The sequence below is a fragment of the Triplophysa dalaica genome, chromosome 1, assembly GCF_015846415.1.
Source record: "Triplophysa dalaica isolate WHDGS20190420 chromosome 1, ASM1584641v1, whole genome shotgun sequence".
In the NCBI taxonomy this organism is placed as follows: domain Eukaryota; kingdom Metazoa; phylum Chordata; class Actinopteri; order Cypriniformes; family Nemacheilidae; genus Triplophysa; species Triplophysa dalaica.
Window position 1 is genome coordinate 15448322 of NC_079542.1, and position 27790 is coordinate 15476111.

A 27790-nucleotide genomic window follows, 5' to 3' on the forward strand; every position below is an offset into this window, starting at 1 on the left:
GCGTCTTGATATTGAAGAACATCGGCGGTGTGAACAGTAATTTAAACAACACAAACGCCAGCAGCTAATGAACACCAGATGGCGATAAAGCACCGTTTCTATCTATTCCGCCCATGTAAGAATCAATTTCAAAAGTGAAAATAAATGAATAAAACTAAGACATAGTAAATAATTGTTTTTGACATATGAGTTTATCATAAATATGTATAATGTTCGGATGATATAGAACATTTCAAGTGCATTGCTCATTAAACAGAAAGCAAGTAAAACTTCTTATGCATTATATTTTATTAGGTTGCTTTAAAACTTCAACAAACAACCTGTTATAAAGCATATAATAAAAACATAACAGTATTAAGTTAAATAATTGATAATTGTCATATATTAAATATAATTATTTAATTATTAATAATAAAACATTCAGTTTTGCATTAAAATAGTACAATGGACCTTAACAGCATAAAAAGATTGACACATCTGAAAACACCCTGGAGACAGAAGTTCCTCATGCACATTTCTAAAAGTGTCTCTGATATGATCCGATACTGAGAAAATTATACTCGGAGGGTCGAAACTGACGAGTTTCAAGTCAAATTTCATATTTCTGTAATATCATGCGCAATGCATAGAGAAAAATAAGGCTGAAAATCACATCAACAGCCTTTTCACAGTCTTTAAACAATCATAAACAAAACACTTCGCGAATAGACTAATAACACATACAGTTCACGCTCCACATTGTTTGCTTCCTTGCTCTAATACAATCTGATAAAACTCTTGCAAACACAATGTGTTTCAAACATTTAGCTTGTAAAGGCATTTGTGTGCTGTGCAATAGGAAACATGTGAAATACTTTTAAAATAAAGTATAAGCAATGGATTCTTTTATGAAGAGAAAACAAGAATTTGCCATTAGCATAGGTGATAAAAAAACAGAGGTACCTTGATTTGGTATGGTCAAGGTAAAGATCAAAATCACAGCAGCATAAAACCTAGGGAAAAGTGATCGCATATACATACATGTGAAGGGTTTCATTTGCAACCCACATTTGCAAATGCGACCCAAAACCACCTCTTTGGCCATGTTGTATGGAATCTTCTGCCTACAAAAATGCTACAAGAACATATCTGACTTTCCAACAACATGAAAAAGTCAGCCTTCTATAACATAACACTGTGATTTTTGTAATATGTATTTAAAAATGTATTCCGACAAGGAGGTGTCAGTCAAAGGATTCTGTTGCTTTATAGTTACGCAAGAGTCAATTCTCTGGTTAAAGTGTAAAGGTGAAACAACATGTTATATGTGCAGTGAATAGATGGTTAAAAAAAGGATTTGATTTGTTTTTTGAGTCTGTGGGGAAAATGAGGGTACACCGAGAAGTGAGGTTTAGGCTTTATGTGGCAATTTGAAGCTTTGATGAGAATAAGAAACACATTTTTTAGGCCAATGTATCCCAGTAGATGTAGCCTGGTTTAGTTAGCTAAACACAGCTCTTCTGCTAACTGAATGCTTCTCCACAGCTTTAGATCTTCTCGTGCAGACATACTGGTGTCCCAGTTATCCACAGTTTCAATGTTTTTTTCCCCTGCTCTAAAATATGGACCATTACATCTAAATTGTTTTCTTTGATCCATCCTCGGTCAGATTATACCTGAGAGAGAGTGAAAAACATCAATTAAACGATTCAACGTGGATTTTTAAGGTGTACATTTATGAATAAGTAAATAAGAATCGCACCATAGAGTCCATCCCTTAGAAATGTCTTCCTTTCCCAAATCCACAAGGGCCTGTCACATTTGTGAGAGAATGAGGGAAATATATAACACCTATTGAGGAAAAGTGCAATGGTGTGTCACAGCATTTGTTACCTTGCCCAACAGTACTTTGGGTTTAGACAGAAGTCCACCTCCGTTCTTTACAGCGACATCCAGAGTTCTCCTGTGCAGTTCCACTATAGACACGCTAAACTCAAATCTGGCAAACCCAATGCACAACAAGAGATTGTAACTATGGTGTTTATGTACTTAAGACATGCTGTTTATTTAGTATTCATCTAGGACCGGCATCAATAATGAAACAATGTCTTCCAACCATATCCACAGTGAATGGGATGAACGTCACCTGTGGTTACTCTATGTGAGGAGTCTGATTTTGAATATAAGAACTGAAAACATTACAAACGTGAGTACTTTAAAGGGACAGTTCACCTAAAAATAAAAATTCTGACATCATTTACTCATCTTCGAGTTTTTCCAAATCTGTATAATTCATTTGTTCTGATGAACACAGAGAAATATTTTTGGAAGAATACTTATTAACAAACAGTCCTTGGACCCCATTGACTACCAAAGTAGAAAAAATGACTTTATATTTTTTGTTCTTTTGAACACAAAAGAAGATATTTTGAAGAATGTAAGACAGCTAGAACAGGTCCAATAACTGTTTGGTTACCGGCATTTGCCCAAATATCTTTCCCTGTGTTCAACCAAACAAAGACATTTATACAGGTTTGGAACAACTAGAGTGTGAATAATTTATGACAGAATTTTCATTTTGGGGTGAACTATCCCTTTAAGCACTCTTTCCAGCTCTAATGTGTGTACTCGGTCTCTTACGATTGGTCATAAACAGGGTTGAGCGTCTTCTTCAACGTGCTGGTTTTTCTGCGGCCACTCCGCCTCTTGTCTGGTAACAGGTACAGGCGGATGTATGGATCCGAGCCATCTTTGGTCAGTGCTATGAGGTTTCTGTCATTGTAATACACACAGATTCAAATTCATGTTCATCATTATCAACACATACATCAACCAGACACAAACCCAATCGCCACCAGTCTTACACTTAAGAGAGTAAATGTCTGATTGTATCACCAATACACGTGTTAACTTTAAAAAGTACGAAAATCAATAAATAAATGATTTGAAAAATAGACGCATTTGTGTAGTCTCACCGGCAGGCATGAACCACTACAATGAGCTTGTTCCTTTGTAAGCTGTGTCTGACAGTAAGCTGAACTTCACCTAGTGGATACTGACTCACCCCAGAACCGCTGTCATGTCAGAAAAACAGTGTGTTAACAGATTTATTTAAGCCACACATTAATAACACAAACATGTTGTTGCAGAGCTCTGAGAATGTACTGTAACTCTACTGTATGTTGTTTGTCTATGTGCATTTTAAATATGCATTAAGATAAAACATGCAAATTCATCAGTTAACACCAATTTGTGTTCTCCCTGAAACTGCCGTTTTAAAAGAAGTCTCAAAAACATGTAGTCAGAGTGGAGGCGTGAACTAATTTACATATTCATAAAGCTGCATATACAAAACAAGGGTGTAGAGTCAAAAGCTTTTTCAGAGCATGAAGAATTCAACAAAAACGTTGTCATGTTGATGCTCAAAGATGAGGGACATTAAAGGCTGTAGGCAATCCACATCACATATTAGTTCTTACAGGCATTTATTTCAACAAAATTAAGAAACTATGTAAAAAATGCCTAACAGGTGTTTAATAATAAAGTATATGGTAAGGTAAGTAGAGAGGTCTTATTTAATGACATAAGCCAAAACTTTGGCAATTATAATATTTTATTTTAACAGTAACATAACAATCTCATCTTCCCAAGCCAGATGTATAAATATTGCAAGATGAATAATATTTGTTACTTTTCTGTGAATAATAAAAAAATGTACTCCATGTGCCAGGGTTGTGCAGTCGCATCTTACTGCACTAAATATCCACACGTCTTTTGGATTAACTTTACATTTGTTTACAATTAGATGAATTTGTCAAAGATTTTGCACTGCTTTAACCTCGCCGCTACCTGTGCAATAAACTTCACCGCGACAAGGTAAGACATGTTTTATTTTAAATCCTGTTTGCTGCTAATTTCATGTTTGGCCAACATTATCATCGTCGGTTGTCATTGGAAGAAATCACATTACATTAAATCACATTCTTTTGCCAGTTTAAATTTCGGCTGGTTTTTGTTGGAGTGGGCAGGTTTTAGTGAGCATTTGGGCTGGAAATTACCCACCCAATCTGGCAACACTGGGTTGGATCATGATTTCAGTGATAGCAGGCTAAAGTTAGCATCTTACCAAATCATCTATTCTGCCTTTAAGGCAAATTCACAATGATCCAACAAATGCCAACAAAATTAGGATTTAGACACAAACTCACTTTTGCAGTTTCTGTAATCTCTGCTGTAATTCCTGTGTGGCACAGGGCAATGAAATGTCAGAGGCCAGACTGTGCGTCGAGTCTCTGTGAGAGCTGCTTATCCCCAGACTGGAAAAGCTGTGACGTGCCTCCACCAGGCGGACAGGGGAGCCGTCTGATCCCTGTTTCCCCTGAGCTGTGTCGGGTGGAGGGGGCTGGATGACTGTGGGTGTGGAGTCGCTGGTGGTAGTGCTGGCTGCCGGAGGATGTGAACTGCTAGTTTTTCGGACTCGGGCGGAGGATGGTTGACTAGATGTTACCTCCTTCTCCAAAGAGAGAACCTGAGGACACATATTTATGAGATCAAAGATTTACTTAATTAAACAGACAATCTGAACAACACACGCTAAAACTCCTCGCTAACCTCTCTATGTACTCTACATAAACACTAGAGGAGAGAATCAGTAGGAAGATATCCTTGGTATAAGAATTTCCATATAATATTAATAATAAATTATTATAATTGAATTATTAATACGTTTACAGTTTTTTTGAATCACACACATAGACAAAGACACACCAACCCTGAGAGCCATTTTCAGTTTGAGGGTGCTCCTGGGGCCAGAGCTCTGCAGGGGGAAATGCTGATTCAGCGTCATGTCCACCTCCTGCAGCAGAGAGGCAAGTGGTACCACCACGCTACCCAGGGTGCACTTTAGCTTACTGTCCCTCACCTGAGACACACAAATGTATTTATTTCCTACAAATGCAAAACAGTTTAATGAAGTAGAAATATCTTACAATTGTTTGTGTATCTTCTAGGGCTGTGTATGGGCCTTTTGATACGATACATATCATGATAGACAAGTTCAAATACAATATATTTCGATTCGAAAAATAATTGCAATATATCGTAATACTTTTCAAATAAAAATAGATTTAAATAAATAAGAAAATAGGCAAGCAAGGCACCGCAAGGTTATTTATATAGCACATTTCATACACGTGCGTCACATAAAAATATTGACAAAGAGAAATAACACGTATCTTGCGTCTTAAGATCACAAACACAACTTTAGATTTTAAGAAACAATAAAATGGCAATAATAAAACGGTGAGAGTTTATATAAAAAGAATAAGAAATTAGAAATAAAAGTCAAGTTGATGTAAACAAACACAGTGCTCAGGTTGTTAATGCACAGCTAAACAAGTGTTTTTTTTTGTATCTGGATTTAAAAGTAGCTACTGTTGGTGAACATCTGATGTCTTATGGAAGCAAAACGCTATACGCTGACTCGCCTTGTTTTGAGTTAACCCACATTATCTCTAACTGACAAACCATGTAACAAGCACCCAGCATACACAAATAAATTCCAGTAAGAATTCTGTAAAACATGTTATAAAAAAGCCTGGGTAAAAAGATACGTCTTAAGATGTCGCCGTTTCGGATTTCTAAAGGAATGGTGTTCCATAGGCGGGGGGCAGCATAGCTAAAAGATCTTGTACCCATTGTAGTTAATCGAATCCGAGTTACCGCAAGAGAAAGATGAAGATCTGAGAGCACATCCAGGGGTGTAAACGCAGAGAAGTTCAGTGAGATATTGGGTTGCAAGATGATGTACTGTAGTGCCTTGTAGGTGAGTAATGAGATCTTAAAAATCAACTCAAAACTTAACTGGAAAAAAACCTCTGTCTGTGCTACACATCGCAAATCACAATGAACACCTTTTTTATGGGTGCGCCATGCTCGCTCCTGCTTGAGACAATAGGCTGTACTGTACTGTATATGACGTTAAAACGAGTTCTCAAAATGTTTAACCACTCTTAATTATGATCAACATTATACAGATAGATACTTTTTACAATGATGATCTACCCTGACAAATAATGCACATGGCGCTCATACAGTTTGTAAGTGAGATGACTTCATTCATTATTTAGCAATCAATCTTTTATGGTGGTCTCTTCTAAAATACCTCTACTTCCAGTTTCTGAGTGAGGGGGTCGTTGATGAGGAAGGAAAAAGCATCATCCCACAGTGGGTCACTTGTTTTATATTTCACCTGAAACCACAGAAGCAAAACGCAGCCCGGGACTGAATATGCTTTTACATTATCAATTGTAATCTCAGAGTAAAGCTGCTAAAAAACTTTACCTTGCTTTTGTGTGTCGTTTGTCCAACAGTCAGTTTGACAAATGGGTTTGGATCTATGCTCACTTTCTTCCCAGACTGTGGAATGAGAAAAACAGTCAGTTGCACTTTATGACATCACCCTTAAAGGAATGACTATTAACTAAAAACAAAATTAAACAAAAATTTACTATTATTAAGTATGTTTTAATGCCATATTAATATCATAATATTTTTATATCAAGTTACAGCGCTAGTGCGGTTTATACCAGAATGTTTGAATTGTAAATCCCAGTTATATAAATGCAAAAAATGTTAAATTAATAAAATAAAACAATAAAAACATGAATGTATCAAATGTATGTACAAAAAAACATACAATTTATATATACAGTAGTAGTCTGTTATCCATGCATGTATAATGGATTTATAAAGAAACATCAATTCAATTATCAATTAAGATCAAAAAGTATCAAATTGATTTTGAATGGATGCAATGGTGCATTTCAGAAAAATCCATTAAGCCTTTAAGATAATTACACAAAATAAAAAATCACAAGTGATAAGATCGAGCTGAATGTCCAGATTTTAAAATGCTGTGCCCGAGATGCATGCCACAGTAACAACCACATGCATGTTCAATGTACCTTCAGGCCTTTATAAGGGGGTTTGGGGCCATCAGGGTTAAAGTCAAGAGGACTTATCTTTCCAGAAGAATAGTTGAGAAAAGTTGAAAACAGGATGGTTAATGTAAGAGGACATGCAGGATATAGATACATAGTTACATCGGACTGATTGTACATCACTTAAGTATAGACACTTGGCATAAAGTATCTCTTTTTCTATATCTCTCTCTCTAAACAAGACTAGATATCTTAGTTAATTTTTCCTGTTATTTAAATGTATCGTTTAAATGTTTAAAAAAACATACAACAAGAGACAAATGCTTTACAGTAATTGAAAACAGTGCTAATTCGAAAGTATATTAAGTCATAATTAAATCTACTTTAAGTTACTGGCAAACCTGCTGCAGAAACTACAGCAAAGTTTCACATTGTGTTCGGACCAATACAATCAGTGTGGTGTCACAAGGAACAAACACTGCTAAAAAGGCTACAATGTATCATTTTCTATCATTGGTCCGGACCAATTGAAACGAACTTTTGCGAGAATGTGCCCTAAATATTTAGCTCAAAACACTTGCATACTCAAAATGCTTCTGCATGGATATCATTAATCCTGAAACAACCAAACCTGTTTTATGACCTAAAATGCAGCAGCGGTTTTAACATTTTGTGACATCCCATAGGCACATGTCACTATAGATCACATAGCCAGAATATGGACTGAAAATGTGCTGTCAATGTCTTAATGAACGATGCTGTGAAGAAGATTTTCCCCAAAGGAGGATGTGTCAGTGGATAGTGACATATGTCACTTAAAACATGTGACATGTGACTTGGCATGGGTGATATGATATTATATATATATATATTTTTTTTTTCATTTTTGGTTGTTGTAAATGGTAAATGAAGGGTTGTATTGCCTAATGGTAGGTCTTTTTTTGTAATAAAGGCGTTGTCAAATCTCTCTCTCTCTCATTAAAAGATCAATGGATCCCTCTGGCCGGAAAGATTGGAATCCATTCTGTCAGAATTGTGGAAAAGTTATTAGTCGATTAACAAGTGTTTTTTCCAGTTTTTTCCTATGATTGCATACTGAGAAAACAAAACATTACCCAACATTAGTGTGGATGTAAATGTAGGAAAACTGCAGGAGTCTTTCTTTTAAAACACCTGAACTTTGCTCTTTTGACAAAATTTCCAAGAAAGTACTTTATTAAATATGAAAGCATTGAAAGACCTCCCGGAAACAAAGTGGGCTGAGTTTGTAGAACCAGGTGCCTCTCAATTTTTATAAATTGTTTGTTTACTTTTGGACCAAGATATAGTGCCTCAAATAGGAGAAAAATAGTTCTAATTATTGTCTTATTTGGAAAGGCAAAAATGCCGATTTGGTTAACAAGGACGAATAAAATGCTTTGTAATTGTGGAACTGATCCTTTAAAGATGTTTAGAGCTTTGGTAAAAAGTCGAATAATTTTGGAGCATAAATAGTATGAATTGGTCAATGATACTGAATCCTTTTTCTTTATGTGGGGAATTGAAAATTAGTTATGTCAACCCAGTGTAGAGGGTGAAAAATTGTAAGTACTTTTAATTTTACTAATGTATAAGTGACAATGCTTTTTGTGGAAATAATGAACATTGTTTAACGGTGTGATGTTTTAATGAATTGTTTTAATTAAAGGATTTTTAAAAAAAGTCAAAAGTCTCTCTCGCTCTCTCTCTCTCAATATGTTGACCATGTAGAGGTGAGTTTAATAAACGTCTAAATATTCATTTTTGATGGGTTTTCTGTGCTATAACCGCTACATAAGAAATGACACTTTGCAACAATGAGTGTACAGCTAAATACACAGCCATTTATGTCTAAACCGCTGGCAACAAAAGTGAGTACACCCCTAAGTGAAAATGTCCAAATTGAACCCAATTAGCCATTATCCATTCCCGGTTTCAAATTGGTCTAATTGGTCTGCATGGCTGTTGTCCCAGAAGGAAGCCTCTTCTAAAGATGATGCACAATAAACCCTGCAAACAGTTTACTGAAGCAGAACATGATCCCCTCCCTTCGGAGACTGGGCTGAAGGACAGTATTCCAACACGATAACGACCCCAAACACACTTACAAGATGACCACTGCCTTGCCAAATAAGCTTAGGGTAAAGATGAAGACCTAAACCCTATTGAGCGTCTGTGGGGCATTCTCAAATGGAAGGTGGAGGAACGCAAAGGTCTCTATCATCCACCAGCTCTGTGATGTCGTCATGGAGGAGTGGAAGAGGACTCCAGTGGTAACCTGTGAAGCTCTGGTGAACTCCACGCCCAAGAGGGTTAAGGCAATGCTGGAAAATAATGGTGGCAACAGAAAATATTTACACTTTGAGTCCTATCGGGATATTTTCCCTTAGGGGTGTACTCACGTTTGTTGCCAGCGGTTTAGACATTAATGGCTGTGATTTGAGTTATTTTGAGGGGACAGCAAATTTACACTCAGTGCTTTACAATGTAGCAAAGTGTCATTTCCTCAGTGTTGTCACATGAAAAGATATAATAAAATATTTACTAAAACGTGAGTGTACAGCATGAACAAAATTGGTAAATAAATATTGGTCTGTGATGGTCAAATTAAATTATGTGATACTATTTTAATTCAGTAGGACAAAGATAATTGTTATGAAATCTATGATATCTCAAACTATAAACGTATCATATATGCCAACAGGTATAAGTGGTAATTCACATGCACCAGTTCAACACACATCAGGGTGTTAAATGTCTATCCACACTGTTAGGTAATCATCTAAAGCAAGGCCTGGAGATCTAGGATGCAGATGACTGGACAACTCACAAGTAAAGTTGTACAGAGAGTTTCAGAGTTCTCACAAAAGACCAGACCCGATGCCCTCCTCTCGTTCAGGTTTCCACAGCCAAAGCTGCCCTCAAAGACCCTCTTTTAGTAGAGGATGAAGGCACAATGAAGAGTATTAATCAAGTGGCCACTTTAAGTGAAGACTGGGGGACTTATTAGACCTTTCAGTCATGGTAAACTCTCTCTTTAATTCAAATAAAACATATGATTGCACGGGGATGTTAATCATATTCCTTAAAGTGAAAGTTCACCCAAAAAGGAAAATTCTGTCATTAATTACTAACCTTTTATACATATTTGGAAAAATGTTGAGTAAATGTTTCATTTTGTGTGAACTGTCCTTAAAGGAGCATCAAAATATTATTTGCACCTTGGAGATCTCTCACACATCTATTCAGTACAGTGAAACTCATTTAGGTGTGTAAAGTTGTGTCTTTTTTGCACTCTACTAATATTAAACAAAAAAGAAAACCCTACAAACACGTTCTAAAAGCAGAACATGAAAAGTTTGTGGTGAGGTGTGAGAATGTAGGACTTTTCATGAAACATCAGACACTATGATAAGATCTTAGGAAATCAGAGAACCGATCCAACTGTATGAACACACACACAGAAAAACACTTCTTAAGAAAAATGTTCTTACTGGCAAATTCCTGGCAGAGTCCAGGTAAACAACTAAAAGAGCTGAGGAGAGATTGTCATTCTTCCTTATGGTCCTCATAACCTAATAAGAGAACAGATGAAGATAGAGACATTATCAAAGGTTAAGCTAGTGTTTTTCATCAAGTCTGCCGTCAGTCAATGTGCGTGTGTATACTTGATCTAGTTTCTCAGCACTTGGATACAATGACAGCCACTCTAATCTCAGATGAAGCTTGCCTGTAGCAACCTCTTCCAAGTCAAACCACTGCAGAAACACCATAATTCATCAGTTTACAGGAACGGCAATTCCAGGTACACATTTTAGTAAGAATAAAATATCAAACATTTATTATTTCGTCATTGCTTGCTGTTTTGTTTATTTCAAATGTAACTGTGGAATTATACATTTAGAGGGTCATTTATGGCAATGCTGAATAACATTCTGGGTGACATCATGTATGTAAATTATGCTTATTTGAGACTCTATTACCTTATCAACCTTCTGTTCCTCATAAAGCTCACTCAAGTTGATCATTAGGCTGGAACAAGAATAAACAAAAATATTAAAGTTATGTAAAAGGTATATGATTTAAAATTTCCACTTTATAAATGAAATAAGCACCTGCCCAAGAAGTCATCTTTATCCGGGTCTGCATCAAAAAGCTCAATTTCCAGATATTGTCCTGAATGTTCATAAACTAGTGCCTGACCATGCAACAAATAAATATACATGATTAGATTTAAATGTATGTGTATGAGTATTATAAGATTCTATACATATTGAGCATGTGTACACTATGTCTTCACCTCATACACCTCGTTCCATTTGGGTTCCAGACATGCTTTGATGGTCTTGCTTCTGAAGTTCTGGTTGCAGACCAGCAGCCTGCCATATGGATCAGATTTACGTCTTATTAGACCTCCTAAATACGTGTCCTTAGCTTCTAGATTTTGTGCTTCGAGGAAATTAATCCTTAGAACACCCTGACGAGAAAGAGTAAATTCAATGCTACAAGACATATTCCATAATACTATTAACAAACATATGTAGGATATGCTGATGACCAATGGTAAGCACTGGGGTGTGTAACGTATATATGTTTACCTTTGGCATGGGAAAGCGGAGCTGTTCCAGTTTGACCTCACCTATCAGTGGTACAGTGATTCTGTTTGGCAGCACCATGTAACTGCAGATAATATCCTGAATCATGTGGTCGGAGAAGCCACTGTCAATGAAGTAAGATAATAATAGTCACATTTTTTACTATTAAGATGCTTTCAGAACCACTTAAGTACTGTACATTCATTTGAAACAACATTGGAAATATTCACTGGAACAAAAAGTACAAATGGGACTTAAAAACAAAACTAATGTGGTTTACATTCCTGGGCTTATCATGCACTTCATTGTTGCATGTGACTAGTAAGAAATAACAAAAAAACCTGCTCTGCCAGTTTCACATTCATGTTTCAAATACATAAATATCATGTCTCATGTCAGCTCCTGACCTGATAGCAAAAAAGAGCTAAAATGATAGCTAAAATGCAGCAGCGGTTTTAACATTTTGTGACATCCCATAGGCACATGTCACTATAGATCATATAGCCAGAATATGGACTAAAAATGTGCTGTCAATGTCTTAAATGTGTCTTGTTTGTGGCTGTGTAGAGTAAGTGGAATAGAACCCAAGGGAAAAGTCTATGCTTAGTGGTATGGCATGTGTCAGTGGATAGTGACATACGTCACTTAAAACGAGTGACACGTGACTTGGCATGGGCCGGTTTGATATTTTGACGTTGTGATAACCTTTAGCAAAAGTGTCACGGTACTGCAATTACAACACTAAAATGTGCTACTTTCAAATGTCTGGGTATACAAACTTTTTACAACTTTTTAACTGGACACAAATACATGTAATTTTTAACCAACATACTTGAGCTGAGCCACTTTCAGACATAATTAGGACACAAAATCCTAAATAAATAGTTTAGCCTTCTTTTTTTAAGTAGAACTTGGACGCAGTTGAAGATCTTGACAACCTGACTATGTATTTGATGTTACTTTTCCAGAGATTTGGTAATTGTCTTAATGATCCATTGGTGTTACATATGACATATAGCTTTCCTGTAGCTCAGTGGTAAGAGCATTGTGTTAACAACGCAAGGTTGTGGGTTCAATCCCAGGGGATTGCAAATATCTATGTAAAATGTATATGATAAAGCAATGTAAGTCGCTTTGGATAAAAGCGTCTGCCAAATGCATTAATATAAATGTAACATTCAGTGGCACATGCCGCTCTGATGTGTTACAAACTAACAACATGTTTTTAATATATTATAACGGAATTTAAAACACTGTAATGATATGATCAATACCTTATAACAACGTGAACAACATTATGAGAAAACAAGAAATGTACAAGTTATTGAAGTTTATGTTTATTGCTATAACAAACTATAAACTATGAACTATGAATGTCATTTAGCCGCACATACATTTTTTGAAGCGTACTCTTGCCATTTTTTAATAGATTACTCCTTCTACATATTTATTTTATAAAACAGTGATGAAATATGTATTCTAGAGACTTGGACCTTTCCACCTATATATAGTTTGTCATAATTATATTGGACTTCATATGTAAAACAAACCTTAAACTCAGATGTTCCGTGTATGGGATGGTGCCAGGTAACAGGTCGGTTTCATGTAATTTACATTGACATGTAATTTCTACTTAAAAAAACTGTTTAATTGTTTAATTAAAAAATCTGACTAAAGTAGTCTACACAATTTATTTAGGATTTTGTGTCGCAATTATGTCTGTATAGCGGCTCAGCTCAAGTGTCAGTTACTAACGGAGGTGTCACAACATACGGCAACATTTTCTGGGCACCTATAGCACTTTTCACTGTCTTGTGTCATGCAATGATAGTGACACATGTCACTATCCACTGACACATCCCAATGAAAATCGGATGTGCCACCGGAGGTACCACAAAGCATAGTGACCTGTGTCAATGGCTTCTGTGTGTCAGATGCCATGTCACGAAATGTTAAAACCGCCTCTCCTAAAATGACTGATAGAATCAGAACTTAGCTAGTGTTATGAAGAGGAGTGAAGTCCTAGAAACTAAACCACATAACTTTCGGTTTATTTTTCAGAGGACTGTCAAATCCGGCACTTACAAACAACCAATGACACAAAAATCTGCAGCACTAACCCTTATGTTCCCATATGTTTACTGCCAAATAGACCAGCAGAGCTTATGCTTAAATACATTTGATCTACCTCCTGGAACTTTAATCAACTACACAAAAACAAAACATGAAACACAGAAACAGAACACTGGACCAGACTTCAGGCATAGTGATGTCAGTTGCAAACAATATAGCCATCAAAAAAACCTCAACGCTTGTTTGAAACGTTAAAGGACCAGTGTATGAAATTTAGAAAAATCTAGAGGTGAGGTTGCGAATTGCAACCATCGGCTCACTCCCCCCTCCCTTTCAAAGCACTATGGTGGCTGACAAAGGACTAAGTTGTCGTCACATTTTCGTTTCTTTGCCGAAAGAGATATTTATGAAACACCCTATGTAGAGCAGTTTGTCTGTTAGGGCTTCTGTAGAAACAACATTGCCAATTTCATCAAAGGGGACCCGTGGCGTATGAAATAGAAGCAGCATTTTCTAAGGTAATAAAAACACAGCCTTTCATTATGTAAGTTCTTTAAACACATCTGAAGACATGGTTATCTATATTATATTGCATTTCTGTCAACAGATCCTCCAAAAAATTAAGGCAAATAAAAACTAAACTGTTTAATTTATTGATGGTACATGACAGAGCTTTGTAGGGGCTAAATCTCCAACATAAACCTGCCTTCAATTACGTCCAAGCAAATAAAAGCCTTAAAGGTGTCCCAAAGCCCATCAACATTAGACATACTCTTAAATACCCATTAAACACCTCAGAGGGGAGTGTAATAAGAAAATATATGATTTCATGTCAACAGATTCACCTTCAACAAAGTCCCTTTGGATAGTATTAAAATATTAACGAATGTGGTTAAAATGCTTTCGGTCAATTCATTATCCATAATCTATTTTCCTCCCATACATTTTTCGACTTTTCTCCAAACAATTTTCATTTTCTTTCTCTTGAGAGATACTTGACAACAATCTCAAATAGTGATTTCACTGCAAATCATTTCCTGTGCAATAAAACATCATTAATGATAATCCTCAAAACATTAAACTGAAATTAGATGCACCACAAAAATGTAAAGTGCAGGACAATCATAACCTTTATTGATTTGCTTTCCAGGCAGATGCTGTTCCCCAGATATCTTTATGTTGAAAGCATAGCATTATCTGCACTACAATAATCATTCACCGACAATAAAACATTAAAGATCATTTTTATAGTTGCATATTGAAAAATCTCAGTCTATGCCTTTCTGTTCCCTTTTACATTAGCTTTATGATGCAAAAAACATGAGAGCTGCTTCTGACACAAGAAGCACATTTGCTCACACTAAAAACGCTAAGAAAAAACAATAAACTTTAATAGCCCAAAACAAAGCACTCTTAATTCGGATACTGCATTGCAATAACCACTGGCTAACGATGCCTTTGTTTGCTATGGCTCCAACAGAGAAGATGTTCTTCTTCACAGCCAAAGGGGATGTAAGGATTCAGTTTTTCTGTATTTTTTTCTACAAAGAAATTCCATCAAATATGTTAATATAATTAAAACAAAAAAACTTCAATATGCACAAAAAGCAGAACATATTTAAACATTATATATATCATTAAAACCTGCTGCTGTGCTGTATTTGTCAGTTACAACTACAAACAACACAGCATCTTCAACACAGTTTTTTCTCTTATGTTGAAATCAAATGAATAACACGAACAACACTTTTAGTTGTAAGAAACTCAACTTTTGAATGACAGCATAATTTGTTTCACTAGTTTCTTGAGGAAAAAGACAAAGACCTGGCAGTATAATTTGTTTAAGTGATGTGGCCAAGATAAATCTATTATCACAAAATTCCTCTCATAGTAGTGAGACAATCATATTATATTATGCCTAAAAGCTTCAAGGAAATTAAAGAGAAAGAAATGTGGCTTAATTTATTTGCTTTACCAAAAGAATCACCAACAACAACAGCAACAAGAAAAAAAACAAGGCTTTATAGGATTGGAAACAAGTTAAAAAGTGTTACTAGAAATGAAAGATAAGTTTCTTGTAAAGTAAAAGACTCTCTAAATAATAATTTATTGTTTAAAACTTAACTTACTTAAGACCAGGAATGTCCAATATGTTTGTGAGGCCTGTCCAGTTTATGTCTAATAGCTAAATGAGAACAAGAGAGAGAGGGACATTAAACAGATTACAATAAAATTGTGATAATTCAGAAATATCTGAGCAGAGAAAAAAGAAAACATGAACAGATTATATCATCACAAACATTTCTGAGAGCACAAGAAAGCACATGTCTGAACCTGCCTGGGCAGTAATGCTAAAGACTACCGTCAGTCCAATTCCACTGAAAAGAGAGAACAGAAGCAATACCGATTCTGTTTTCATGACAAGTGGTGAGAGAGGAAGATATCAAAGTTCTTTCAAAGAACGAAAAGTACTAACGAACGAACCAAAGAAAGAACAGCCTGGGCTGCAGGATATAAACCCAAATCAGCCCTGATGTAAAATTACATCTACTACCTACTATATTAGATCTACTATATAATACTGACTGATATGGGTCAGTGATGCCATTTCATGCTGTTAAGCAAATCTTCAAATACTCTCAATCACAGGAAAGGTAAAAGATATTTCAATTAAAATGCTCATCAGATGTGTTGTAAGACCTCGTACTGGAGATCTACAACTCTAAGAATTCAGTTGATAATTACAGACAAGTGTATTATAATTGTCATATATGGAGGACGAGAAATTACTTAAGTATAAATACATAAATGAATATATGAATACACGCATAAATAAACAAATACATGCATAAATGCAGGAATAAGTAATTAAATAAATAAATACATGCATAGATGTATAAATAAATTAATCCATAAATACATAAATGGTTTAAATACATCAATGCATTGTCAATTTGCACTATGTTTTGTTATACTACATCTATTTCTGTATTTCTACATTTCTAAATTGATTTATGCATTTCTACATTTATTTATTTCTGTATTTCTTTTTCGTATGTTAACAAGGTAGGAGGTCCTGTTCCTCTCTCAAAACATGATTGGTCAGCTCTAGTACCGCTGAGCTACTAGCCCTGTTAATTGTTTAGAACAATTGCTAATGATTAACGATCATTAGCAAATATCACTGATCTTCAACCTAGCGACTACCTTTCCTTTGGAACAAATCACAGATGCTTTAGTTCATTTAAGTGATGATATGGATTTTGACCTTGATCCACCTGTGTTACCCGTTCTTCAAGAGGCAGCTTTCATTGTCAGTAACAATGACAGGTGCTTGTACACGCTGTTTTGTAATCATTCATTTTAAGCTGCTGTTAGGTCATGAAAACTTTTTTCTACTTACTTCAAGTTAAGGTTTTTCTTAAATGACGCTAGTCCCCATCGCTCTTTAAAAACATATGTTAACACCGCACCATTGGTTTGTGCGCGCCTGTGTGTGTATGAATGCACGCAACGAGAGGCAGATGAATGAATGAAAGATGTACGCTTTGCAGAATCCGACCCAGAAACAACACCACAAACTACATTAGAGATCGCGGTGTTATTATAAGAAGTGCAAAAAGATTTTCAGTTCATTTTGAAACTATGGCGAAACAAATGAGATGCTGGTGGGCGTTCATAGTCGTCTTAATCAGTGGTTTTCAAACTGTGGGTCTGGAGACACTTGTGGGACACAGAGTGGCATGAGGTGGGTCGTGGAAAGTCACTTGGCTTTTCAATGATACACAAAAAAAACTGTTAAATCCAGTTAATGACTGGCAACAATAATAGCTTTGATATTTTACCATTAGATAATTTGGTATTGCAGCTTAAAAAAATATATATATATTTAGGGAAAATAAAAACTCTTCTACATGTAGATTTAGATTAAGTCATTTAGCAGACGCTTTTATCCAAAGCGACTTACAAAGAGTTTAGGGAGTAATAAGTGATATGTCATACAGGAGCAATAATACAATAGGTGCCAATACAAAGTTAATGATTCAACAAAAGATAGACTTTTGATAGACCTCTTGATAGAGAGAGAGGGTTCGTTTTTTTTTTTCCATTTGTCTGTTAAGTATTCACAGAAGAGGTTTTAAGTAGTTTTTTGAATGTTGTGATTCAGATCTGGTTGACCGGACCGCGTTAGGAAGAATGTTCCACCAGGAAGGAGTTGGGAATGAGCGGGAAAGCGATTTACTGCCCTTATGGGAAGGCAATACAAGACTCCGATGGCCTACTGAACGCACTGAATCTTGATGGGGTGGGTCTCAAGATAGATTATACCTGTCTAGGTGGGTCCTGGAATGAAAAAGTTTGGGAATCGCTGGTCAAGATTATACACGCCCCTGGTTTATATGGCTCAGCTCCGCACCGCGGGTCTCCGCTGATCCCTTGTGGGTCTTCCTGAATGGACGAGGTGTTTATGAGTAATGAATGGGAAACGTACGCGTCCCTTGAATCGCGTTCTGATGAAAGGAAATGATTGAATGCTACCAACTCGACAAGAAGGGGAATTACAAACTGCCCTCATTGTAATCCGTCAAAATGACGGAACCCTTCAGATTTTTCCATGACTGGAATAAGAAATCTGTCAATTAGGGAGAATTGTCGATTAATGCGACCTCTGGCTAACACAGCTTGATCAAGGTCAAAATCCATATCATTACTTAACTAAACTAAAGAATCTGTGATTTGTTCCAAACGAAAGGTAGTCGCTAGGTTGAAGATCAATGATATTTGCTTATGATCGTAAATCATTATCAATCCTTCAAAAACACCCGCCAGCTTTAACAGGGCTATTAGTAGCTCCAGCGGTATTAGACCTGACCAATCATGTTTTGAGAGAGGAATAGGACAGCCTACCTTATTAACATACAGACACAGAAATAAATGTAGAAATGCATAAATCAATGTAGAAATCAATGTAGAAATAAATATAGAAATACAGAAATTAATGTAGTATTACAAAAAAAGTGCAAAGTTCATAATTATTCACGCATTTATACATTTGCATAAAATGTATCTAATTATTTATGCATGTATTTGTTTATTTATTAAATTTTTCCTGCATTTAAGCATGTATTTATTTGTTTATTTATACACGTATGTGTGTATTAATATATTCATTTATGTTTTTATATTCAATTCTCATCCTCCCTAGTCATTAACTGATTGACACACAGTATTAATGTAACTCTCCAACTGTTGCATATGTAAATAAACTCACTGGTTTCTTGAGGAAGAAGAGAGAGAGAGCACCAACAAATGGCATGTTCCCCAGAAGTGGCTCAAGAATCACCCGCAGCACTCCATGCAGCTGGTCAATGCATGTAGAGAAACATTAAATGTATTTTAAGTACAAAGGGGAAAAACTGAGAAGAAAGGACTTCTTACAGTGAGAGTGTTGCAGAATGTCAAAGAAACAATTTCTGTCAAGCTGATGATAAAAGTATCAGGATTTTGAGATTGAGCCACTCTCCTCTGAGGAACAGTACTATGAACTTTGTTTTAAACACTATAAACATTCCTTACCAAAAATTAACCAATAAGAACACATAATTCAGGGAAAAGTCATTCTGTAAGCAGTCCCTGGTTACATAATGTGCAAACACCATAACAATGGGGGAAAGTTATATGAGGTTCTCAGCTTTTGTATATCCAGATTTATTCTGCATAATTAACTCAACAGTGAATGCACAGCCTGAACAGATTGCCTTTATAATGCAGAGAAAGCTTGACAACTCATCACGGTGATCTGTGACATCCACAAAACAAGAAAGTGCAGGCAGAAAAGTCTGTGCCTATAACAATTATTTATTTCCATACTAAACAATTGTCTTTTCGAGACCTTAAGATCAGTGGGTGTGATAGACAACTGTGAGCTGTATTGCCCCATGGATCTACACTATAAAACGGTTCAATTTTGATGTACCATCATGCATGTATAATTTTAGTAGCCAAACTATTTATTTCCTTTCACTTATTTATTACTTTCCAAATGTTGTAAATATGGTAAAAATTATGTCATACCTTGTACTCTGCTAAATTATTCATCACCCTTCATTTTATTCACATTTTGTTATGTTGCTGCCTTATCTTAAACTACTTAAAGATATTCACTTTTAAAATGACTTTACTTTGTTTCCGACAGTTTGAAAGATTTGTTGAAAGCTACGTTTTTGGATATTTCCAGTTTTCATGTGTCTTCACTGAGCAAAGGCTGAAGTCTGGCCACTCTGTAATAAAGCCCAGATTGGTGGAGTGTTGCAGTGATGTTTGTCCTTCTGCAAGCTTCTCCCATCTCCAAATATGTGACCCTGGACCACAAAACCAGTCTTAAAGGGGTTTTAAAGGGGGATTTTTTTCTAGTTTTAAACAAATGTAATATAAATCATACGGGTCAACATAATGTGTCTGTGAAGTTTCAGCTCAAAAAACACGACAGATCTTTTATTATAGCATGCGTTACATGCCCACTTTCGCATGCGAGGAGAAACACGCTGTTTTGGTGTGTGTCTCTTTAAGTGAAAATGAGCTGCTAGTCTCCGCCCCCGCAAAACTCAGCCAGGGCTGTGAGCCTGTGCTTCTAGCAACAAAACAGTAAAGTAGGGTAAGATGAAGCGTACGAGAACCAATGTCTCTTCTTTGAACACAAAACACGTTTTTGACAAGCACTCCTGTTTCCCCCGGGACATTCGCGAAGCCCCTTAGTCCCTGTTGGTCCGTTCACCACCACTTTTGGGAGACAGAACCGGGTTGCGTGTTTACAAACCATATACACAGTTTTCTGAAGATACTCAAGACAAACGCATCGCTATTTCTCGAAGTCAAATTAACGTTAGTTTTAAGTTGCCACATTTCCCTGGGGTCTTACTTAAAAAATACCGGTACTTACAATGTCTTTATTTGCAGCTTTGCCTCGTTCAGTGTGAATTATATCCATTGAAAACTAAATAAATCCATCGCTCTCTTGTCTCTGGTGATGCTGAAAAAATTGATCTGTGTTGGTTTGTGCAACCAACGTCAATAAGAGAGCGATTTCTGAAGCGCTTGTTTTCTCAAGGGTTTGTAGAGATATACAAAAAGTGACATAAAAAAGTTAATGATTTGTAATTTTCCACGTTTTCTGAGTTGGCAGATGCCCAAGACACCCGATTTTAGCATTTAAACATGGAAAAAGTCTGTGATCTAATCTAAGAAAATCTGAAGAATTAAAATCTTTCTATTTATATATGTTTTGTTAGGATAGGGCACTATCTGGCGGACTAATAACCGTTTACAAAGCTGGAATCTGAGGGTGCAAAAAAAGCAAAATATTTTGAAAATCATTCTTTGAAGTTGTTAATCTGAGGCACTGTAGCGGGCCGTCCATTCACAAAAAGAATGGTTTTATACATTTACGGTAGGAAATTCATAAAATATCGTCATGGAGCATGATCTTTACTTAATATCCTAATGATTTTTTCAAAAAGAAAAATCTGTCATTTTTACACCTACAATGTATTTTTGGCGATTACTAAAAATGTTCCCGTGCTACCTATTACTGGTTTTGTTGTCCAGGGTCACATATGATCATGGAGTTCAACCAGAGTGATCATCAGCTTCTTGGTCACCGCTCTTACCAAGGCCCTTCTCCATCGATGGCTCAGTTTGGACAGGAAGTCAGCTCAAGTAAGAGATCTTTTATTAAAGATTAATGAAGGCTACATGCTTCTGTGAACCTTCAAAACAGCAGATTTTTTTCAGAAGTCTTCCCCAGATCTTTGACTTGAGACAATCCTGTCTCAGAGCTCTACTTGCAGTTCTTTTGACCTCATGTCTTGGTTTTACTTTGATATGCATTTTCAACTGTTGCACCTTTTATTGAGCGGTATGAGCCACTCCAAATCATACTTATTCAATTAAATATGCCACAGGTTTACTCCACTCGAAAGTGTAGAAAAATCAACAAGCAAAGTAGTGTAAGATAAGGCAGCAACATCACAAAATGATGAAGGGGATGAATACTTTTGCAAGGAACTGTAAACACAGCACATTGTCACAGAGATTTTTTACTATGCTTTTATTGACACACAATTAAACAATAACTCAAGAAACAGCCACTGTGTGAACACATGCGTTCGTCTGTGTGTGTATCTGATCTTGTACTACAAACAGTACAAGGACGTTTCAGTATTTGGTTACAAACCTCCCTATAAATATACGCACACCCTTTCTGTAAAAATAGGCTCTGTTCAGGCGACAAGAATTCCTTCCATGAAACACGTGTTTGCATCACAATATAGACAAGAGCATCATTGTATCAACACATTAAAATGTATCCTTGGCTAACATGATTGGGTCATATGGACAAACTCAATGAAAATATCAATGCGTCCCAGAGATGCTGTTTTGAATGAAGATAGCAAACATAATCCAACAGCTTTTTGTATCAAAACAACACAGAAAATGACTGTTTAATGGAAAAACATTAATATACCTGTATACTTTTGATCCCTGCTCTACAGTAGTACCTTTTGACATCCACATCGATTTCAGTATTTCCAACATAGCTGAAAGTGAAAAGACAAAACTTTAGCTCAACAAGGAATCTTATGTTAAATTGAGGTTCAAATTGAATCAACACCTTAGGTGATGTCACCTGATCTGGAGGTCCATGATGATCTGTCGTTTGTCAACGTTATCGGTGTAAACTTTGACCCCATTGATCCTGAGTGGCTGTGACACAGATGAGCACAGACGGCCCGTCAGGGGGCAGACATTTTTTTTAAGCGACATTCATTTCCCCACAGATGCCCGACAACATAAACTATTTTCATCTGACAGCTGCTCAGCTGTCATTTCCAACAGCAAAAGGTTTAAAATGCTACGTCAACCTTTCCACTCCTGACATTAAGCTTTAAATAGCAATTTTTAAGGCAATGTTTATCCTATTAATTTTTTTACCACATTGTCTTGTGTAAAATGTACAAGTGTAAAATGTACATAGGCTTTTGGACACCTTTAAGCATTTATGTGCATACTGTACCTTATCTCCGAGATCAATGTTGCTGAAGCTAAACGTGCTGAGATGGGAACTGACTTCTTTGATGGCTGGCTCGATAGTTTCTTTAAACACCTTCTCCACAAACTGACACACATAAGGCCACATCTGTTTCACCGTCTAAAACGCAAAAAACATAGCTGCTCAGTACAAGCATGAAACATGAAGAAAAACTTAAAAATGTTTGCCATTATTTTGAAGTTATAACTTTATACATTTATCCAAAGCGACTTACAAGTAGGAGAGCACATAAACATTTTGTCAACACGCTAAACAGTACTGTTAGCTTACAAGGCCATGCACTAGCAGGATTAAAGCTGGAGTAAAAGAGAATGAATAACAAGATTTAGATTTTGACAATCAGACAGACAGACAAGAGTTATTGGTTAGTCAAATAAATGCGGAATGAATTTCTAGCTGTTATTGTAAAGTTCTGAAGTTCGAATTTGTGACTTACATATTTAACATTATTAAGAGCCTTAATGAGTTGCCCAAGTTGAGAAATATGTGACAATGCACTTTATTTACATGCAGATCCCTTTACGTGTACACTATACTTATCAGGAGAGAGAGAATCTAACAGGAACAGCAAGGGAGCCGAGAGCGGTTTTTGTTCACAATGCATGTTTTTAGCGAACCGTACCATAAGTCGAAAGCGAACCGTACCCAGACCAACTCCTGAGATGGTTTCGGTTCAGTTCCCTTCCAAGGGGTCTGAGATCGTTTGCAGTGTTCACATATGTGCCAAAAACACAGCGAATCGTGCTAAGACCCCTGAAAAGGACCAAGTGTGAAGATACTCTAAAGTAAATGAGCCAGTGTCAGAGATTTAAACTTTTAAACTTAAACTCAGAGATTTGTCCTAGCTTAAACTGGAGAGACAACTATACGTTATCCATTGACAGGTACATTTCCATAAAAGTGTAAATGATGTGGTTTTGTGGCCTTATAAAACTTTGCTCTGTTTATTTAAGCTCAGCCTGGGAGGGAGGCAAAACCATGTAACACTCTCCCAACCAATGCTTGCATGGCCAATGGAAGATATAAGAACCAGTTACCAGAACATTTTGTAATAATTTTATTAGATTTGTATCAATAGTGTTATTCCTTAGATAAGTGACACTGTGTCTACACCAGACGCAACGTTACATGACTAAAGACAATAGAAGCGATTAAGAACCTATTATAATTAATAAATTTGTCCACACTGGATTCTGCGTGACAATCCAGTCGTGTCCGTTGAAGACACTGTGTAAGGGTTGTTTATCTGTATGACTCAGATTTGATCTCATGTCTTTAATTATTGCTTATCATTTAAATTATTGAGGACACTTTTTAATACCAAAATCCAGCCTATGTGTGCGATATATTCTACTGTACATTTGGTTGTTTCTACTTTTCACAAATAACTACAAGACAAGGTTCACAGTTTCTAAGAATATGCCAGTAGACATGTTGCAACATGACAAACTGTAAATATTTTGGGCATTTTGAAACTATACTTCAAGCAAACTGATAAGGTGGACATCATGAATTAAATCTTAATCTGCCCTGCCTTTTATGTTACATGAGTGAAAAGCCAAACATGTTTGGTTACATGTTACAGCATAGACATGTTACATGCTGTTACATATTGCTATTGTAAGAGTATAACGATGCATTTTGTAATTTTGTCATGTTTTAAAACATCAGTGATTCTGTAATGTTTCATGAAAATAGTTTTGCATGAGTTTGAATGTTGCACACATACTATGCAGAAGCATGGAACCATTCAGGTATACTGGGCAAGTTGCCTATGACATATTCAAATCAGACATATTTCATGAAGCCTGGCTGGAAGCCCCAATGTACAATATTTATACATACATAAATATAAATTATAAATAACAATTTGATGGTGAAAAATAGAAGCTTTGCAGAACGCAAAATGAGTGTAGCACATTCGATTATGTCACCAGAGTATAACCACTAATGCATGTTTTTGACCGTAGATCTAAATACAATAAGAGTGGTGGAAGATTATTACGGGGTGATTAGTCTGTAAGGGCAGTGAACTCATTAGTTTCTCACCTTATTTAGCCACTCAACTCTCTCCACATCGGGGTAATGAATCTGGCGGGAATATATCAAATCCATCAGATTAAAAACATCAGATAACACAATGACAGAGAGAGAACATGCCTACAAGGAACACGAATTAGGTGCGCAGTGTCTTTCAAGAAACCGCTCAGGCTATCACACACACAAACAGACAGCACACTCTCATACCCTCTGTGCACATGGAATGAATAATAAAAGTCGTTGTCTTTCAAAACAGGATGACCCTCTCTAGAAACATGTGACGGGTTACCTACACAGAAAGTGCAATCCATGTCTATTCTCCTGCTCTCCTAGTGGTTTAGCATGTCTATGAAAAACAATGAGAGTAGCTGCAGTGAAACCTCTGTATGGGTAAAGTGCTTAGACTGCACTGGATCTGCAGCAAAGTAGGAGGAGTACAGATGATGGAGTTTAATCCAGCATTGAACATGATTTCTCCAGTTATTCAACAACCACGTATTTGCCCTCAAACAGCCACAATGCCCACACAAAACAATTTTTTTGGACTTTGAGGAAGAATACCAATTTAATATTTGACATCAGTAAAAAAGTAATACCAAGCAAAAGCAAAACAAATGTATAGGGATATAACATTATAATCCCATCACTATAGTAACACAGCTGCAAAACCATGCTTTTTTAACATCATTAATTAAACAAAAGACGAAAGGTAAATTTCAGGTAAAATCCCATCATGAGTGTGATGCTCCCAATCTGAGAATACGCCGTTGTGTTGCCACTTATGAAACCAACTTCATTTATTTAAATGATATCTTAATTTTTATTTGTAGAATAACACAGTGTCATCACCGGACGTGACCGGCGTGACGCAACACGACACCACAAAAGACATTACAAATGCATTAGAACCCATTATAATTTTACATTTCGTCCACACTGGATGCGTCGTGCCTGTCACGTCTGGTGTTGACACGGTGTAAAAGTGGTGTGTTTGTCTGTGTGCCTATACTTCTAAACTAAAGTGTATTCACACCAAATTTTCTTTTCAGCCCAAAAAGTTATCTGGTTTAGCATGTCTTCAAGAACACAGCACAGCACTTTTCTCATCTTACTTGTTACAGACATATTAGTATAAACTCTACATAACCATGAATCATTTTTCCTGCAGAGAGGGCAAGTTTCATTGAACAAAAGTAAAGCTACTATCCACAGCGCTATACTTTATGGGACACTAAAACGTGTACATTAAACAGTCTTATTATTATTATTAAAGTGTGGAAAAAACAAGGAAAGTTCCCATGGCAACAGTGTTTCTATGGTCACTACAGATCTTGTCCTCACTGAATAAATTGTAGTCTGTAACAATCTTTATTTGAAAGAATCATTCTAGCTATAGGCTAATATGCATGACTCATTTTTTCATAGTAATATGCAGATGTTTTGTTAAACTACAGATTAGCAACACAATTTCATAAAACTGAATGTCAGCGAAGTAAATAATCTGTCATTCAATTTAATAAACAATAATGAAATAAATTCATAATTTATTTTTTAGACCAAGTCAAGACAAGTGAAAAAGGTGCAAGCCCGTACTATGGCCACCTCCAGTGGCATTTTTTATGTCGTTATTTTTTTAGACAGAAATGCAAGTTGGCTTTGAACCCGCTGGTGTTACTTTGATATAACAGGTATTTGCTGTTAAAGAGACCAAGATAAAAAGATTAAAAAAAACGTTCATCTTAAATCTTCCTCCAGCATTACACACATTCCAGGAAACAGAAAGAAACAGGACAAACAAGTTATTGAGTTCTTGGTTTAGTCCTTCGCTCTAACATGAAGTCATTACATTTTATGTACTGTGATTAGAACTTGGCATAAGACTACAACAATTTGAGATAAAAATAGAGTGAAGTTTATTAGAGACACATGTCCAACACAACACAATTCACCTTCTGAAAGGGCAAGGAGATGTGCTCTGCCTCATGGCCAACCTGGGTATCAGATGGTTTCCAGTTGAAAACAAACATGTCTTTGCTTAACAATGTTCAAGCCAAGATAACAAGACTTTGATTAACTTCCTTATTTTTTTGTTTAAGCCTGTGTACCACCTTAATGCCAAAATAATATTACAAGCTGTGATAACATTCTGTTCCAGGGATTATTAAATCCCATTAAAATCATATTACGCATTAACCAGAGGCTGCTCTTTTATTTCATTAGTGATGGAAACTTTTTCAATCCCTTACCAAGTACACTCCCATTCAGTTCCTATGACGCCCAAACATGCTGGCCATCCAGTCAACTGACACAGTGATGTATGAACCAGAAGTTACTCACCCATGATGGTAAATCAGTTGCTTCCAGCGCTTGTTTAACAGTATCCTTTTGCTCAAAAAAGGAGAACGCCCTGTTTAGTCTCGTATTCTTACACCTCGTGTTTCTCCTCCAAAAGAAAAATATCGTGAGTGCGATCAAAAGCCAACTAAAGCTAAACTCAAAGTATCCCAGAACGTATATAGGGAAGATGATAACGAAGGTCTTGGCGAAGTGCACCCATGTGCGGCTGAGTTCGCTGGTACTGGACTGCGAATGCTCGCTGAGCTCTGCCGTTGAAGAAGAGAGGGTAGACCCGTTTGTTTGTGAAGTGTGTCCGCCATCCTCTTGTTCCGAAACACTTGACGCATGAGATAGATTTCCGCGCATCGCCGTCGTTATGTCCTCCTCAGTCACACTCTGCATGATCGGTGATCTTTTCACCCGCAGCCGAAATCGCGGTGCAGTTGAAACGCTGTTACGCGCAGCAGCTGTCAAACACGCACATTGCGCCCTGATTCGAACAGCTACGAAAGTAGACGCGACACTTCATACCATCCCGTCCACGCTGTTATCCGACATTAAAGTTGAACAATCATTCAATTATTCAGGTGTTGGTTAGTTCGCCCGTGCGCCAATCCATTTTTTAAAGGATACTGAATAGCTTTGCTATGACTTCAAAACACACATCTGTCTGTGTGTAAATAACGACCCAGATTGTA

At 36.4% G+C, this 27790-nt stretch overlaps 1 protein-coding gene across 3 annotated transcripts; it reads right to left on the reverse strand.

Annotated features, from left to right (window-relative positions):
• Nucleotides 1-270: 270 nt before the first annotated feature.
• Nucleotides 271-27494, reverse strand: esyt2b (extended synaptotagmin-like protein 2b). Of its 3 annotated transcripts, none has more exons than XM_056749552.1 (23): nucleotides 27093-27494; nucleotides 24765-24806; nucleotides 22680-22814; nucleotides 22293-22369; nucleotides 22131-22203; nucleotides 18879-18968; nucleotides 15736-15791; nucleotides 11537-11657; nucleotides 11239-11415; nucleotides 11054-11136; nucleotides 10922-10970; nucleotides 10607-10696; nucleotides 10433-10513; nucleotides 6945-7001; nucleotides 6322-6396; nucleotides 6143-6229; nucleotides 4751-4900; nucleotides 4188-4507; nucleotides 2955-3053; nucleotides 2620-2751; nucleotides 1873-1978; nucleotides 1742-1791; nucleotides 271-1655 (listed from the first exon to the last, which is right to left on the reverse strand). In XM_056749552.1, the coding sequence occupies exons 1-23, from the start codon at nucleotides 27492-27494 to the stop codon at nucleotides 1616-1618; spliced, it is 2592 nt and encodes an 863-aa protein (XP_056605530.1). In that variant the 3' UTR covers nucleotides 271-1615. The 3 variants fall into 3 exon arrangements, with proteins under 3 accessions (XP_056605530.1, XP_056605529.1, XP_056605531.1); XM_056749551.1 differs by lacking the exon at nucleotides 6945-7001 and adding an exon at nucleotides 9769-9870; XM_056749553.1 differs by lacking the exon at nucleotides 6945-7001.
• Nucleotides 27495-27790: the final 296 nt, after the last annotated feature.